At 42.0% G+C, this 17,662-nt stretch overlaps 1 protein-coding gene across 1 annotated transcript; it reads left to right on the top strand.

The window, feature by feature from the left end:
* Positions 1-12,211: 12,211 nt before the first annotated feature.
* On the top strand, positions 12,212-17,140 carry LOC123757361 (gastrula zinc finger protein XlCGF57.1). The gene has a single exon (XM_069323870.1). The coding sequence runs from the start codon at positions 12,946-12,948 to the stop codon at positions 13,726-13,728; it is 783 nt and encodes a 260-aa protein (XP_069179971.1). The 5' UTR covers positions 12,212-12,945; the 3' UTR covers positions 13,729-17,140.
* Positions 17,141-17,662: the final 522 nt, after the last annotated feature.

The raw sequence follows: 17,662 nt of genomic DNA, 5'->3' as shown, positions 1-17,662 counted from the left end.
CAAATCAAGGGACCCAGAATGTGGAATGACCTTCCCAACCATGTTAAAGACTGTACCTCTCTCAACCAGTTTAAGATAAAAACTAAACACTACCTAATAAATTCCCTTTAACCTACCTCACTCCTCTATTGTCAACCCATGTCTGTAATTTTTTTTTGTTTAATCAACACTGTTTGTCAACCTATTGTATTTGTGCTGCTTTTTCAGCCATGTTCCCCTTTTTTTTTATCTTTATTTGTATTTGTTCTCAACACTTTTTATTCTTTATGCTCAATTAGTATTAAGTTCTAGATATTAATGTTTTTCTTGCCCGAAACGCATTGCGTAATAGTGGCTTTAGGCATTGTATGTACTAGCTCTATCTATATATCAATCCATTAATGTAACATCACTTGTATGTATGTATGTACCTTACCTGAATAAACATATTTATTTATTTATATTTATTTATTTATTTGAGTATCCCACAGCAATGGATACTGCTTTAACACTGCAACAGGATTAGTAAGTAAATACAAGACATAACTGAAAGCTGAACAATGTAATAAATTAATTTAGATGTTTAGATGTTTATTCAGGTAAGGTATAAACATACAAGTGATGTTACATTAATGGATTGATATATAGATAGAGCTAGTACATACAATGCCTAAAGCCACTATTACGCAATGCGTTTCGGGCAAGAAAAACATTAATATCTAGAACTTAATACTAATTGAGCATAAAGAATAAAAAGTGTTGAGAACAAATACAAATAAAGATAAAAAAAAAGGGGGGAACATGACTGAAAAAGCAGCACAAATACAATAGGTTGACAAACAGTGTTGATTAAAAAAAAAGAAAATAACAGACATGGGTTGACAATAGAGGAGTGAGGTAGGTTACAGGGAATTTATTAGGTAGTGTTTAGTTTTTATCTTAAACTGGTTGAGAGAGGTACAGTCTTTAACATGGTTGGGAAGGTCATTCCACATTCTGGGCCCCTTGATTTGCAGAGCATTTCTAGTTTGATTAAGTCGTACTCTAGGAATATCAAAACTGTATTTATTTCTGGTGTGGTGCTCATGGGTTCTGTTACAACCTTCTATGAAGCTTTTGAGATCAGGATTGGCATTATAGTTTAGCGTTTTAGAGTTTAGAGTTTTAGAAAACTTAAGTAAATAATATATAACATAGCATAGCCCCCCCAAGCGGACAGACTGCTCTACGTCATGCGCCTACACTGGAGGAGTAGACAGAACAGGGAGAACGGGAGGGAACGTGACGTGCGGGAACAACAGGTGGCTGCACCGGACGGACTAAATGTCTGGGTACAAACAGATCGGGCTACGCCGGTCAGACTAAACGGCTGGGACGATCATAACGTGCGACACCGGCCAGCCCAAACGACTGGGTACGAACAAACCGGGTTACACCGGCCAGACTAAACGTTTGGGTACGAACAAGCCGGGTTCCACCGGTCAGACAAGACGTCTGTGACGAACAAACTGGGCTACACCAGCCAGACAAACGTCTGTGACGAACAAGCTGGGCTACACCAGTGTAGCGAGTAGATTATCCCAATAATATACTCGCTCCAAATATAGTGTTAATATTCCTGTCAACCTTTGGAGATGAATGAGGTGAGGCGTTGCCCGGGCAACACGGTGAGGTGTTGCCCGGGCAACACGGTGAGGTGTTGCCCAAGCAATATAAGCAGCGGTGTAGCGAACATTGGAGAGTCTACTTTCAAGTGTGGTCTAGAGCAGACACTTGCGAGATACTGTACCAACGCTCAGTGCGCTCAACTCACACCAACGTATCACCTGTGTACTTCTGTATATTCGACCAAATATATATATAGTATCTTAGTGTCTGTGTTTATTTGTCACCATACTTTACGTAACAACAGAACCGTTACATTGGTGACCCCGGAGAGTTTCGACGATACCCAGCCCAGCGACGATACCCACGATGGACTACAACATGGACTCTCACTGGACCTCCACTGCTGCTGCTTGCTGTGGACCGCAGCCACCTGTCGTGGCTGCGGTCCAAGGGTGTTGGCAACGTTCCACTGTCGTGGAACGTTGCCAACACCCTTGCCACAGCTATGATTTTCATCGCGATCATCTCTGCATTTTCATCTACTACGGCTTGCTGCTCCACGATCACTACTCACTCATCTGGCAGCTTCATCAGTAACTACATAATGTGGGATCTACAGCCTGCCCTGCCGACTCTCCGTCGCTGCCAGGGCACTGCTTGTTCTACAGGGGCGCCCACGAAAGCTGCTCTTTCGTCAGATTCATCTTCACGTTCACTGCATTCTGATACTCTGCCGACTCAAGCACTTTGCGCAGTACAGGACTTACAGCTTGCGTTTCCGACTCTTCGTCGCCTCCAGGACAATTCAGCTCTAGCAGTGATTCCCTCGTTGTCCTAACTACGTGCCTACATTACCTCCTAATGTCCTGGTGCCCGAGCCCATCCGCCCCGGATCTAAATGCTCCACCAGCGACCCAAGGACGCAACAATTATGCACATTCTTCTCTCCTGCTACACCGAGCTTGTCCACACACTGCCTACATCTTTTGGTACCAGACTACAATTTCCAGTCAACAATGTAGTACTCGGCGTGTACAGTCCTAATCAACCCAAGACGCTACAGCTTCGACACAGAGCAGACAGCAGACTACGACCGCATCGAGCCGCCACGCTCTCGCTCCCCGAGTTTAGACACTCACAATTCTCAATCGAGCCGCCACGCTCTCGCTCCCCGAGTTTAGACACTCACAAATCTCAATCGAGCCGCCACGCTCTCCCACATAGAGCTCCACGACTCCGGCCTCACTCAGCTCTCTGCTCTGCTCCAGGCTTCGTCTCAACGTCTGCGACACTGCTAAATCCAGAGACACATCCGCCGACTACGCAGTTCACTTTTCGACCCCAATTACCAGCCGCACCACAACCCTCCTACGACGACGGACGACCTCCCAGCACAGGATCCTCCTACGACCCCAGTTAGATGACATCAGCGAAGAGGAGGAAGTTAACTTTGATGGTTATGTAACGCGAGCAGGGCGAACAATTCACCGACCAGCTAAGTTCCTTGATCAATTATTTTTCCTTTCATCCCCTGGGAGGGGGAGTTCTGTAGCGAGTAGATTATCCCAATAATATACTCGCTCCAAATATAGTGTTAATATTCCTGTCAACCTTTGGAGATGAATGAGGTGAGGCGTTGCCCGGGCAACACGGTGAGGTGTTGCCCGGGCAACACGGTGAGGTGTTGCCCGGGCAACACGGTGAGGTGTTGCCCAAGCAATATAAGCAGCGGTGTAGCGAACATTGGAGAGTCTACTTTCAAGTGTGGTCTAGAGCAGACACTTGAAAGTAGACTCTCCAATGTTCGCTACACCGCTGCTTATATTGCTTGGGCAACACCTCACCGTGTTGCCCGGGCAACACCTCACCGTGTTGCCCGGGCAACGCCTCACCTCATTCATCTCCAAAGGTTGACAGGAATATTAACACTATATTTGGAGCGAGTATATTATTGGGATAATCTACTCGCTACACCAGCCAGACAAACGTCTGTGACGAACAAGCTGGGCTACACCAGCCAGACAAACGACTGGGACGAACAAGCTGGGCTACACCAGCCAGACAAACGTCTGGGACGAACAAGCTGGGCTACACCAGCCAGACAATTATCTGGGACAAACAAGCTGCGCTACACCAGCCAGACAAACGTCTGGGACAAACAAGCTGGGCTACACCAGCCAGACAAACGTCTGGGACAAACAAGCTGGGCTACACCAGCCAGACAAACGTCTGGGACAAACAAGCTGGGCTACACCAGCCAGACAAACGTCTGGGACAAACAAGCTGGGCTACACCAGCCAGACAAACGTCTGGGACAAACAAGCTGGGCTACACCAGCCAGACAAACGTCTGGGACGAACAAGCTGGGCTACACCAGCCAGACAAACGTCTGGGACGAACAAGCTGGGCTACACCAGCCAGACAAACGTCTGGGACGAACAAACCGGGCTACACAGGTCGGACAAACGTGTGTACGAACATGCCGGGCGACACCGGCTGACGCAAAGGCAGCCTTTAGCAAGAAAGCTTTGGGCCTACCCACCGGGGCACTGCCGCCACAAGGGCGTCTCCTGCAAGTGGGCGAGAGGGAGAGGGACAGGAAGGAAGCGGAACACAACCCACGGAAAGCGCCCCACGGAGCGCCATGTCACGTGGGTGATGCCGACCTTGGCATGGTCCCCTAGGGCCGGGCCCTAGGGCCGGGCCCTAGGGACAAAGACAACTAAACCCTGCCAGAAGGCGTCGCCACCAAGGGTGACACCAGGTCGCTCGCAGGGAGCCCGGCCGAGCACGCACGACCGAGCGCGTCACGAACCCTAGCTGGCCCCTAGGGACAAGCCTAGGGGACGCATCATACCGGGTTCCAGGAAAGACGCCTGGGAGGGGAGGAAGGAAGTGAAGGGCACACCTGGGTCGAGTGCTTCACCGAGCTCCAAGCCACGTGGGCGCCGTTTACCGGGCTTGGGCCCCTAGGGCCGGGCCCCAGGGCACAAAACCACTGAAACCAGCCATGTGGCGTCGCCGCAGAGGGCGACGCCAGTCCACAAGTAAGGAGCCTGGCCGCGACCGCACGACCAAGCGCGGCACGAAACATGGCCCCTAGGGGCAAGCCTAGAGGACATAGCATACCGGGCTCCAGGAAAGATGCCACTAGCTAAGGCGGCACGTACGGACCGCGGGGGACAGCGCTAACCACACGCCAGCACTGGGGACAGTCCTGACTAACTTGAACAGAAAACTCTCTTACCTTAAGTTTTTCTGAGTAGGGCAGGGGGCCCCTGCCGTACCAGCCTGAGATGTCGAAGGCCCCAAGGGTCAGGGAACGTCAGATCTGGGACCATAATAGCGGGCGGGGGGTCCATTGCTTGAAAAATCCCGTGTACACAGTAAAGCAGACTGGAGATGCAGTATAGAGTACTGGCCCATGTGTCGATGAGGCGCGGCGCTGTTCGTGGAGCTTCGTGAGTCGCGGACCGTGTCGGGAATGGAGTGAGGGCGAGACCTCACCTCCTGCGCTATTTATGCCACCCAGACTGGCCGCACCGCACCTTGCGGAACGCGGTGCGCAATTGTCTCTTCCTTCCCCATCAGAAACTCCACTGCCTTTCGTGCCTAAAGGCAGTGGCCATTTCTTGTTGTTGTTGATGGAGGTTCGCGTTGTTTGCTTGATTCTCAATTTGAAGACTCAGGATGATCGTATTTTGAGCCTCAAGGACTAGGCATAACGTTTTGAACCACTGATTCTTGGCACAGTTAGGGAAATTCGGTGAGGGACCAGAAGCACGCTTAAATTTCGTAAACTGGGATGTAAGCATGGTCCAGTTGGATGGGTATGGAGCAAGACTATAGTAACTGTGTGACTCATCATAGATGTAAAGTGCCTTGTATAGTGACTGTTGTAAGCCTCTTGTTGATCACTTGTGACACAAAGATTATTGATGTGTGTATTTGTGTGGGTGATTAAAAATGTATGTGTATGTATATATTTAAAAAAAAAAAAATTGCCCCGAGGGGCGAGTTTATTGGGCAGCACCACTCATCTTGTGAGTGGACATACCGCCATAGCAGCATGTACAACACTCCCCAATAGGAAGAAAACCCGCTGGGTTGTTCATCCTGTCACTTGTATCCAGACACAGCTGGGACTTGCTTAACTGTCTCAAGTGAACAGCTCCTCAAACAAGAAGATTAGCATCTATCAACCCTTAAAAGCTTACGTTATCTTGTGGGTGCAAAATGGGGAAATCTTTTAAGAACAGTATTAATATTTGACAAATAGTGTTTTCCTAACTCAAACAATGTGGGGTTTATTATTCTACACTTACTTCTGATGTCTCTCAGGTGTTCACATTCACGTAGATAGTGGTCAAGGCGGTGTCCATCACTCTCACCACAGATTCTGCAACTTCGCTGATCAACTGTTGTTTCCATTCCATATCTCCATGGATATTTGTATCCAAGACGGATTCTCGCTATTACTGACTCTCTCCCTCGTCCTCCTCCTCCTCGGCCATAATGATTGGGATTGCCAGCTGCACCCATGTTGTACCATCGTACAGATTCACTGGTTTGTGCTTCTATCCTCCTTTCCTCAGTTACCTTGTCACGGTGATGTTGCCTGACAATACCTTTAATTTGTAGTAGAGTCTTGGGTATGAAGTATTCAATATGGTCTCCTTCAGCAGCCAGCACATCTGCTCGTTCATTCCCACATATTCCAACATGGGAAGGGATCCACAGAAACTTGATGACTCTTCCCTGATTGGTAAGTGCTCTCACAGCTCTCTTAATTTCAGCGACTGTTGCAAGATTTTCTGCCCGATTTTTACTTAGGCTTTACAGTGCTGCTTTTAAATCGGTGCAAATCACTGCACCATTAGTGTTCCGTTCAAGAAACCTTAACGCCATAACAATGACAGTTAGTTCTGCTTGCGTTGAAGGGGCATTGTTCTCAATACGTGCTTTTTCTTCATTTCTGCGTTGGAAAGTATTATCCTTGATTACCGTGTATGCTGCACCAGCCCTTCCATTGACAGGATTAGATAAACCGACAGTGTAGATTTGATCTAGTTCATCTCTGGCTTCTTTATAAATTTCCTCGAGATACTTGTGCTTCATTTCTTGTGGTAACATGTTGGATTTTTTCATTGCCAATTCATTGATGATGATCTTGCATGAGTCATCCTCCCAGGGAGGTAACCTCTCTACAGGCAGGAGCTCACGGGCTTGCTCAAGCAGGTGAAGCTCTTCGAGGTAGCAGACTGATCTGTGATGCCATTTTTTGCTTCTCCTGTTTTCCCCTGAAAGTAGCACAGAGCTCAGTTTTTCTTAGCAATATCATTATAATAGGGATTGTTACGACCCTGGGTTCCTCAGTGGAAACCAGAGGTCAAAATTGAGCTAAATAAACTACCTTATAGTATTGGGAAGGCATGGCGAGCTGCATTTGTTTCAAATCTAATCAAGTTTGTAGCTTCCCTGCCAGACGTAAGACTATTCTTGTTTCTCAAAGAGCATGTAAAGACTGAGCTTGGGGTTGATTATTAAATAATAAAATAGGCACCAACTATGTTTACTAATACTTTCTAATCATTTGTAAAGTAAACCTGAGTAAACTTGGGATAGGAATGCTGTACGATTAGTTGAGTAGTCTGCTGGCAGCGAGTGAACTGAGGGAGGAGAGTGGAGACGATCTCTCTTCTCTGACTGGCGTTCGTGTGGATCAAGACTTTTCTGAGCTGCTCTGCACTCCTCCACCTTTCCTCTTACTTATTTCCCTTATCTTAAGTTCCTGTACCATTAAGTTGAGTCCTGTGTTTTTTTAAGTGTGCCTACTCTGGGTTTGTAAGAGTGGTGGAGACCTTAGGGTAGTATTTACCAGTGTTTTGGGTACCCATTAGTGTTGTGTTGTGTTAAGGTACCACGTGGGCTCACTACCCCCTAAGCTGCCCAAACTTCAAGTGCTTCACTAGTAGTACTTTACCCTTGCTTTTTCTCAGTGTAAACCTTGTATCCTGCTTATGTGGACCAAGGCTTTAACGTAAGATAGTGTGGTAAAGTAATTATTATTATTGTTATTGGTGTGAATGTATATGGGGGGTTGTTAAGGGGGTTAATAAATAAGTAAGTTAGTAAAGGAGTATCCATTCTTCCTGTGTAGAAGATCTTTGATCATTCTCTAGACTGACATTGTGTAGCCAATTAATATTCACTGTGGATATTTTACTTGGGGGCCGGGCCTTTTAGATCTCCCATATTTGATAACTCTTAATGCTAACTACTGCCCCTACATCCTTTTATAATAAATCCCCCCATAGTACAGACTCCCATTTTTAACAGGGATCTCTGGCTATCCTAATTGCAAGCTTAGCATTCAGCTCCTTAATTCTGCTTTTAACACTGGGAAGGGACAACTCCTCTCGTAGATTAGACGTTTTGGCAGTTCTTGGAACTCCAAGAATGATTGTCCTGGCTTCATTTTGAATGCTTTCAAGCCTTTTCATATCGCTTTGGGAGTAGGTGCATAGAACTGGTGCGGCATAGTCTATGACGGAGCACACATAGACTGTGTACATCATTTTAAGCACGGCAATAGAGGCTCCATGTCCATTCCAGGTCATAGCTTTCAGTGCCCTGAGTCGACTTTTGCATGTTCCTATGAGTTGATTGTGCTTTCTTCCCCTTGTTAGAGCCGACAGTGACGCCAAGATGCCGATAGTGGTCAACCCATTCAAGTGTTACACCATTAATTTGCAGTTCTTCATTTGCTCTCCGCTTGTGATGAGAGTATGCCTTCGTCTTGTTTGTGGAGAGAGTGAAACCGAGTTCAATACATTTCCTTCCAAGGAGTTCAATGGACTGTTCAATTTTTCCCAAGGTGGGAGCTTGTATTAGGACATCATCTGCATATCCCACTTGTTGTGTTCCTTCCGGAAAATCAATATTTGCAATGGCGTTCATAAATACATTGAATAGTGTAGGGCTTAAGACTCCGCCTTGGGGGGTCCCGAGTTCCATATTCATTGTTCTGGACACTGCTCCATTGAAGCAAACCTTGGCTTTCCTTCCTGTGAGGTAGTCTTCAACCCATTTCATGAGTCTCCCCTTGACACCCATGCATGCAAGCTCGTCCAGGATCGCAATCCCCTGTGCTTTGTCGAAGGCTCCTTTGATGTCAACAAATACAGAATACCTAGCCGTGTCATTAGCCAAGTAATTAACTATACAATTTGCTGTGCTCCGTCCTTTAACAAATCCATTGACCCCCTGCCCTAACCTGCCTATTTTGTGCAACAGTCGGCTTAGGATGATCCTTTCAAGCATCTTGTAAGTATATGACACGAGACTGATAGGTCTGTAATTACCAGGGTCATTGGGCTTAGGTATGGGAACAATTATTGCGTGTTTCCATTGTGTGGGCAGCACTCCACTTAGGAATGACTTGTTAAACAGGTGCCCGGAGTAGTGGATTCTCAGACACTTCACACACTGTATATATGTATACGTATATATATATATATATGTACATGTATGTATGTGTACATGTGTATATAACATTATTAATTTTGTAACTAGCGTCAAAATTTTTTATTGGCTTAGCTAAACGAACTAGAGGGTTCAGTTCCTGAACCGATTATGCACCTCTGTAATCCTTTACACCACCGCCCACGGGATGGGTATAGGGGGCATAATAAAGAAAGAAATTGAATTCCCCCCTTTTTTATTTTTATATTTTCTCAACACATTTTATACTTCAATCTCAATTAGTATTAAGTTTTAGTCTTTAGTGTTTTTCCTGGCCGAAACGCTTTGCGTAATAGCTAGTGTATTTTACGTGTAATACATTACGTGTAAATAGTGTAATAAGAAACTTAGGATTCGCCTAGTTTCAAAGGAAGTAGCTAAAAGGTACTCATCAATGCTTACCAGTATCATAAGAAAGGCAAAACTTGCATATCATGTGAATAGATTCAATGAAGCAAAAGGCAACATGAAAAGCACTTGGAAAACAATCTCTAGTATCCTAGGAACTAAACAACACTCACATAACCAAATAAAACTCTACAAGGATGGGGGATATACCGTCAACTGATTTAGAAATGGCAAATGAATTTAATAGTTTCTTTTCATCGGTTGGTGCTAATCTTGCCAGTAAAATCCCACAGACTCAGACACATATCTCTCAGGCAGCTATCCAAACTATCTTCTCCTTTCACCAATCAGCCCGGCAGATGTTGTGTCCATCATACACTCTCTAAAAACCAAGGCAGGGAACGCCAGTGAAATTCCGTCCATTATAATTGTATACAAGAGCGCCTCCCATGCCCTTGCCCCACCCATAGCCCTACTGTTCAACAAATCTATAGTGTCACACCTTCCCTGATATCCTCAAAAATGCAAGAGTAACGCCAGTCCATAAAGTAGGCAATCCGGTGGACATAAACAATTATAGACCAATATCAAATCTACCCATTCTATCAAAAATATTTGAAAAAAATATTTACAAACAGTTCTATTCCTACCACGTAAAATTCGACATACTTAGCCCCTGCCAGTTTGGCTTCCGGTCCCAAAAGAGCACCAACGATGCAATCATTAGTCTCCTTGACGTAATCTACTCAGCCCTTGACAAAAATGAGTTTCCGATTGGACTCTTCATTGACCTAAGAAAAGCCTTTGATACTGTTAATCACAACTACCTCTTACTTAAACTCCAGCATTATGGAATCCGAGGCCTTGCCCTTGACTATATCCGATCCTATCTTAGTGACAGACACCAATATGTAACCATCAATGATACAACTTCTTCCACTCTACCAATTACCGTTGGAGTGCCACAGGGCAGTATCTTAATTAGGACCTCTTCTATTTCTTATATATATAAACGATCTGCCTAATGTCTCTAATATTCTTAAACCTATATTGTTTGCTGACGATATTACCCTTATCTATTCAGACCTCAATTTAACCCACATACACTAAATAAAGTTGTGAATAATGAATTAAAAAAGTCCACTTATGGATGTCAACTAACAAACTAACATTAAACATAGAAAAGACTTACTATATCTTATTTGGAAGCAAATCATCAAATGCAATTCAGCTACAGATAGACAACATTAACATCAGTAATAAAAATGATGGCAAGTTTCTTGGCCTATTCCTAGACAAGAGACTCAACTTCAGCACCCACACTCAACACATAACTAAGAAAGTCTCAAAGACAGTTGGCATACTCTCTAAAATAAGATATTATGTTCCTAATTTTACTCTCCTCTCACTATATTATGCACTAATATAGTGAGAGGACTCTCACTATTATTCTCTCACTCACTTACTCTCCTCTACCCCTATCTTAATTATTTATTAATTATTATTATTATTATTAAAATATACAAGAGTTGTTACATTCTTGTACAGCCACTAGTACGCGTAGCGTTTCGGGCAAGTCCTTAATCCTATTGTCCCTGGAATACGATCCCCTGCCGCGAAGAATCGTTTTTTCATCCAAGTACACATTTTACTGTTGCGTTAAACAGAGGCTACAGTTAAGGAATTGCGCCCAGTAAATCCTCCCCGGCCAGGATACGAACCCATGACATAGCGCTCGCGGAACGCCAGGCGAGTGTCTTACCACTACACCACGGAGACTGCTAGTCATTATGGTATCTGTGCATGGGGGTCTACCACTGCAAACCACCTTAAGCCCATCATCATCCAGCAAAAATCTGCTATCAGAATAATAACTAACTCTGCTTTCAGACAACACTCAGCTCCATTGTTTAAATCCCTAAACTTGCTAAATATTAACTCCCTCCACACATTCTCTTGTGTCAACTACATTTACAAAACCCTGTTCTTAAATGCAAACCATGCTCTGAAACTCTCCCTGGACATGTAATAGGACCCATTATCACCACACCAGAAATAAATATTTCTTTGATATCCCCAGGGTCAAACTTAATCTGTGTAAACGCTCTATGCAAATTAAGGGACCTAGTCTATGGAACTCACTCCCTAGTGAATTGAAAAACTGTAAAACTTTTGCCTTATTTAAAAGCAAAACCAAAAAGTACCTAATTTCATCTTCTTAGTTTCCTACACTGAGCTTTAAATTTGCTCTGTACCTAGTGTTACCCAATCTCCTAATTTTTATGTATTTAACCCAAACAACCTTATCATTGTGTTCATTGCTGTCTTCTTTTATGTGCTAGCCATATGCTGTATTGTGCGTACCAATTTTTGTCATCTACCATTCAAGCTGTCATTGCAATCAATCTTAGCTACCTATGTGCTTTAATATACTGTACCTACAATTTTCTCTCGTCTTTTTTTTCTTGCCATGTAACTGTTATCACTTTTTTTATATAAATTTTGCAAGTATTTACCTACTTAAAATTTTCTTAGATTAAAGACCTGCCGGAAACGCTGCGCTTACTAGTGACTTTACAAGATTGTAATTACCATGCTATGTATCCTCCCAATGTACCTTCTTGTATATGCATAAATAAATAAATTAATAAATAAATAAATGTATTCAGACGAGAATAGCAGCGAACACAAACCAGCGCATATACGAACGAAAGGGTATGAATGTATAAAATTCTCAGTGAACGAAGTTGTTATCCGAAACTGCAGTCGACGTCTTGACCAGTCCCCGTCCCGGATCTCCCTCACTCCCTCTCCATGAGGAATGCCACGGATCATCAAGCATTTGCTTCACAGCGTGTATCTTCTGCAAGGTACATAAGTCTTCCACTGATAGGCAACAAATAAATGCTTGGCTTGCCGTTTCCCTGTAAATGGAACGCCAGGACAATTCCTGCGTAAGTGCCATAAGTGCCAGTTGTCCATAAATCATCATCAAGCACATAGGACAATATTACTTAATTAATTATCCTAGCCAGTGGCAGCGTTGTGTCTCCAAGAGAATCCCTAAGGCAGAAGATAACTCTAGCAGTTATCTGAAGATAACCTTCGCACCTGTGTAGCAGTGGGGGTCCTATGGCACAGTTTGGTTTCAGCCAGATCAGTAGTTAGCCTAAGGGGGGGGGGGGGGGGTGGAGGGCCTCGATGAATGCCTAATAAGCTTTGTGTAGGGGGTTCAGTTCCTGAATCGATTAAGTTCCTCAGTAACCCTTTACACCACCGCTCACGTGATGGATGGAATATCTGACTAGGGGTATTGGGGGCATAATAAAGAAAGAAATTGGACTGAATTGTCCTAGACTATGAAAAGCCATATGTGAACCATAAGACCACTTTAGCTTAATTATCCAACTACCTCCAAGAGACATTATATCAAGACATATCCAAAATCATTAGTAGAGAACCTTAACGCAAACATTACAAATTAAGATGACGAACCCTCATGGTTGTCCCGAGTGTGGGAAAAGATTCAGCTGTCTTGGAGATATTAAAGAACACATGATTGTGCATACAGGGTATAAACCTCATGAGTGTGCAGAGTGTGGGAAAAGATTCAATCAACTTGGACATGTACAGCAGCACATGCTTATGCATACAGGAGATAAACCTCACGAGTGTCCAGAGTGTGGGAAAAGATTCAGTCTTTTTGGAAATATGAAGTCCCATATGGTTGTGCATACAGGCCAGAAACCTTATGAATGTGCCGAGTGTGGGAAAACATTCAGTCGCCTTGGAGGTATGAAGGAGCATATGGTTGTGCATAATGGGAATAAACCTCACAAGTGTCCAGAGTGTGGGAAAAGATTTGGACATCTTAAAAGTATGAGTACACACATGAAGCTTCATACAGGCCAGAAACCATTCGAATGTGCCGAGTGTGGGAAAAGATTCAGCCGTCTTGGAGATATGAAGAAGCACATTGTTGTGCATACAGGGGATAAACCTCATGTGTGTCCTGAGTGTGGAAAGCGGTTCACTCAACTTGGAAGCATGAAGAGTCACAAGCTGGTGCATACAGGTCAGAAACCTTTTGAATGTGCTGAGTGTGGGAAAAGATTCAGAGAACGCAGCAGTATAATTACGCACATGGTAGTGCATACTGGTGATAAACCTCACGAGTGTCCGGAGTGTGGAAAAAAATTTGGCCACCGTCGTAGTATGAGAAGTCATGTAATATCATTGCATCCAGCTTATAAACCTGACATGCCTTAGTGTCCTCTCATGTGGGGAAAAAAAAAGTGTCTTGTAAGCAAATTTATTTTTAATTCCACAAGATGTTGTGTATGTTGGATAAATCATGTTAGTAGTAGTCTCAGGGGATGATGGAGTTACGCTCTGGTTATCGGTCTGGAGGGGTCCGTCTAATTACCACAAGCTACACAAGCTTCACAAAGCTTCAGAAAGCTTCCTGGCAATACGTTAGTAATGAATAAATATGATAGGTTAGGCTGACCTAACCTAACCTAAACTAACCTAACCTAACCTAACCTAACCTAACTTAACCAAACCAAACCTAACCTAACCAAACCTAACCAAACCTAACCAAACCTAACCGACGCTTGGATCGTCGACTTTATTTGGTGTCACCAGCTCTTTATTTTTGTCTAATTTCTTAATAAAAATATACTTTTTCAGATTAAAATTATGTTTTCTCGTGTTGTACATTCAGCACCAACATTATAATGAGTAAATATATCATATTTATTCATTACTAACATGTTGCCAGGAAGCTTTGTGAAGCTTGTGTAGCTTGTGGTAATTAGACGGACCGGTCTGGAGTGGCCTCTCTAGGGCGCTAAGCCAGGGTAAGTTGACACGGAGGAAAAGCTATTACCCAAGCAGCAGGTCCCCCCTCTCCATGGTGCTGAAAGTCTCCATTGGAAAGGCAAACGCCAATACAATTGGTTACAGCGCCATCACAGGAACTGTGAGCTCTGGAGTTGACCATGAAGTTGATGAAAGAAGGCACAGGGACTCCAAACCCGGAGACCGCCATGGTCCAGGCCGGAGGAGAACCACCCAATCAAGGGCAAGAACGACCCCAGCCTCCAGAAGCAGAACTTGGGCTGTACGAGCCCTGGGAGGTGGAAGTCCCAGTCCCGCACCTACGGGTTCCAGACAGAGATCGTCACAGCCCTCTTTCGCCCGAGGCCAGCTTCCTTCAAGACCAAGCAGAAGGAAGAGTGATAATTATTAAATACAACAATTATTATTATAGTAATATAATTATTATATTATTATTATAACACAAACAAACATCTTGTTGCTTTTAAAATAAAATTTGCTACAAAGACACTTTTCATGTTAATGCCATTAATTTAAGGGTTCAGTGTTATCGCAGATACATATGAAGACATTAACTTTTTGGGCAGAACACACATGGCTGAGCATGTTTCGTTTCACCCAATGCCACTATTCACTAGCTGTTAATAGGTACCAGGGACTTAGGCAAATGTTGTAGGATTGCATCCTGGGAAAGGTCAGTAATATGACCTAAGGGGGAACCTCAATACAAGCTTAATGTATGTATTGCATATATACACTAGCTTCCTGTCCCCAACAGTGAGAATTAAACATTTGGGCAGGTCATGGAAAACTATTTTGAGACATACCCAATATGAGTCATTTTTTATTTTGGTTAACCATTTTCATCCAGAAATTAGAAACTATTTTTTTTTTTTTTACAATTAAAAATTTTTCATACTTAGTTTTATTGAATATATTTTTTTTTACATTAAATTTTTGTTACCATTCAAATGAAGAACAGTACTTATAACTTTTTATCTCTTCACTGCTGACTAATTAAATGACCTCAGAATGTTTATTAGTCTGATTACTATTTACTTTGTTTACATTTTGACATATAATACACCTATTTGCCTGGCTCGGATATTTGTGCTAACTTCATCAGTTATATTTAACTGCAGAAGTTTCCTGTCACATTTTCTATTACCTAATGCACCTGTCCACCTAGCAGTAAATAGGTACCCAGAAGTTAGTCAGTTTGTTGAGGGATTACATCATGGTGAGGGTCAGTTAATTAATAAGACTCTTGGGGGGTGGTGGGGGAGGGGACCTCGATATAAGCCCATCATGTACTGTATGTATAAACTGGCTGCATTGTACCCCATCACAATGAATTATAAAATAATAATTATATTACCCTTGGTGGCAGTTTTATTATTCAGAATAAAAACTTGACAAAATCCCAGTCCCAGACAGCACTTTGCTCCCTTACTGAAATCTTTGAACTCAATTCTCTGCACACACTCAAGTGTTTTCTATATCTATAAAACTCTGCATTGCAATACCAATCATGACCTTAAGTACTTCCTAGAATGCTGTAATAGGACTCAGGGTCACTACACAAGAAACAAATATCTCTGTTAAATATAACTGATGAAGTTGGCATGATACATGTATAAATATCTGAGCCAGGCAAATAGGCATACAGTATTGATATTCCTAAAGTAAGACACTACCAAAGAAAAAATGCTATGTAAATCAAAAGTCCCAAATTGTGAAAACACTTCCCAAATGTCATTAACTCATTTAAATAATTATTTAATAAGAATAATGTACTTTCTACATTTAATGTCATCTAATTTCTTGCATTTCTTTGATAAAGTGTTCATTCATGTACTTTGTTCCTTGTTTAATTTTAGTGTTGGCCCCATTAAACTTAAATTATACTTATTACTCATGTTATATGTTACAAATGAATGTAATGAGAAAAAGTATACCAGTACTTGCTTTTTTACTTTACATTTTAGTATTTCCATTGATTTTTAATGCAATTGAACTCTACTCTTGCTAGAACTACTGACTATTATGTAATAGTCTATGCCTGTCATTTTTAATTACTGTATCTCCTTTTTTTGTATTCATCTGTTATTTTCCTTGAACGTTCTCATTTTGTTAGCTTAGTTCTCTTTTAGAATTAAGTGTTTTACCCCTCACACCCTTAAATTCTTTTTTTCCAATTTTTTTTGTAGTTTTGCATGAAATGCTTTGTGTAATAGTGGCTTCTTTAGTACTGTATGTGTAACTCCTGTTCCTACAATTGTACATTACTCCTATGTTCTTTATACACACATTCTTTTCAATAATGTCTGTTTTTATTATTATGGTTATTATTATTATTATTCATATCCATTATGATCATTGTTTATTCTTAAATGTTGGCCCCAATAATCTTAACTTTTTCTATATTACTCTATGTTTTGTTATGTTCCAAGAAAATGTTACGAGATAGTCCAGCTGCTTTTCTAAATTACACCATTCTGTTATTAATGTAATTAACTACTGTACTGTTGCTAGTACTACTAACTCCATAATGTAACAGTCAATGTCTGTCAATCTTAAGTATCACATTTTATTTTTTTGTATATGGTATTTTCTTTATACGTTCTCATTTTGTTAGCTTAATTCTCTTATAGTATTAAGTGTTTTACCCCCTCACACCTTAAGGTAATTTTTTTCTATACTGTATTACAGTATTTTGTTTTTTCCAAAAGGCTTTGCATAATAGTGGCTTTATTAGTATGTGTAACTCCTGTCCCTACAATTGTACATTATGCTTATGTTCTTTGTACTGCATTCTTTTGAATAAAAATAATTATTATTACAGTATTTAATTATTATATTAATTTTAATATAATTATATTATTTGTATTATATTATCTGTTATTATATAATTTTTTTTTATTTTTAAATTATTAATAATATATTATATTAAACTTCCAAAAGATTAAACTTCCCCTGGTTCACAAGTGACTTACTTAAAGCAATTCACAAGAAACACGCATATGAAAAAAACTTAGGATTGGCCTAGTTACAAAAGTAGTAGTTAAGGGTCCTCTGTTAGGTTAGGAGGGCCGGAAATTTTCATAAAATTTCAAAACGTCATGAAAAACTTTAATTGAAAGTTTCCTCTTATAACCTTTCCGAGTAAGCTGGAGGACTCAAACAGAAAATGGGACAGTACATCACTTTCGTGAGCCGATTTAATTTCAAATTACGTACGTTTTTGGCAATAGCGTGTATACGAGGAAAAAGCGACGTTATTTTTAAGAGGACGGGTTGGCAACAGACTTGGATATTGCAACTGAATTCAATAGCTATATTTCATCAGTTGGTGCTAACC

Source organism: Procambarus clarkii, chromosome 13 (assembly GCF_040958095.1).
Source record: "Procambarus clarkii isolate CNS0578487 chromosome 13, FALCON_Pclarkii_2.0, whole genome shotgun sequence".
NCBI classification, from domain to species: Eukaryota; Metazoa; Arthropoda; class Malacostraca; order Decapoda; family Cambaridae; genus Procambarus; species Procambarus clarkii.
Note: the sequence above shows the minus strand (reverse complement) of the source record. Positions and strands in the feature narration are given on the sequence as shown.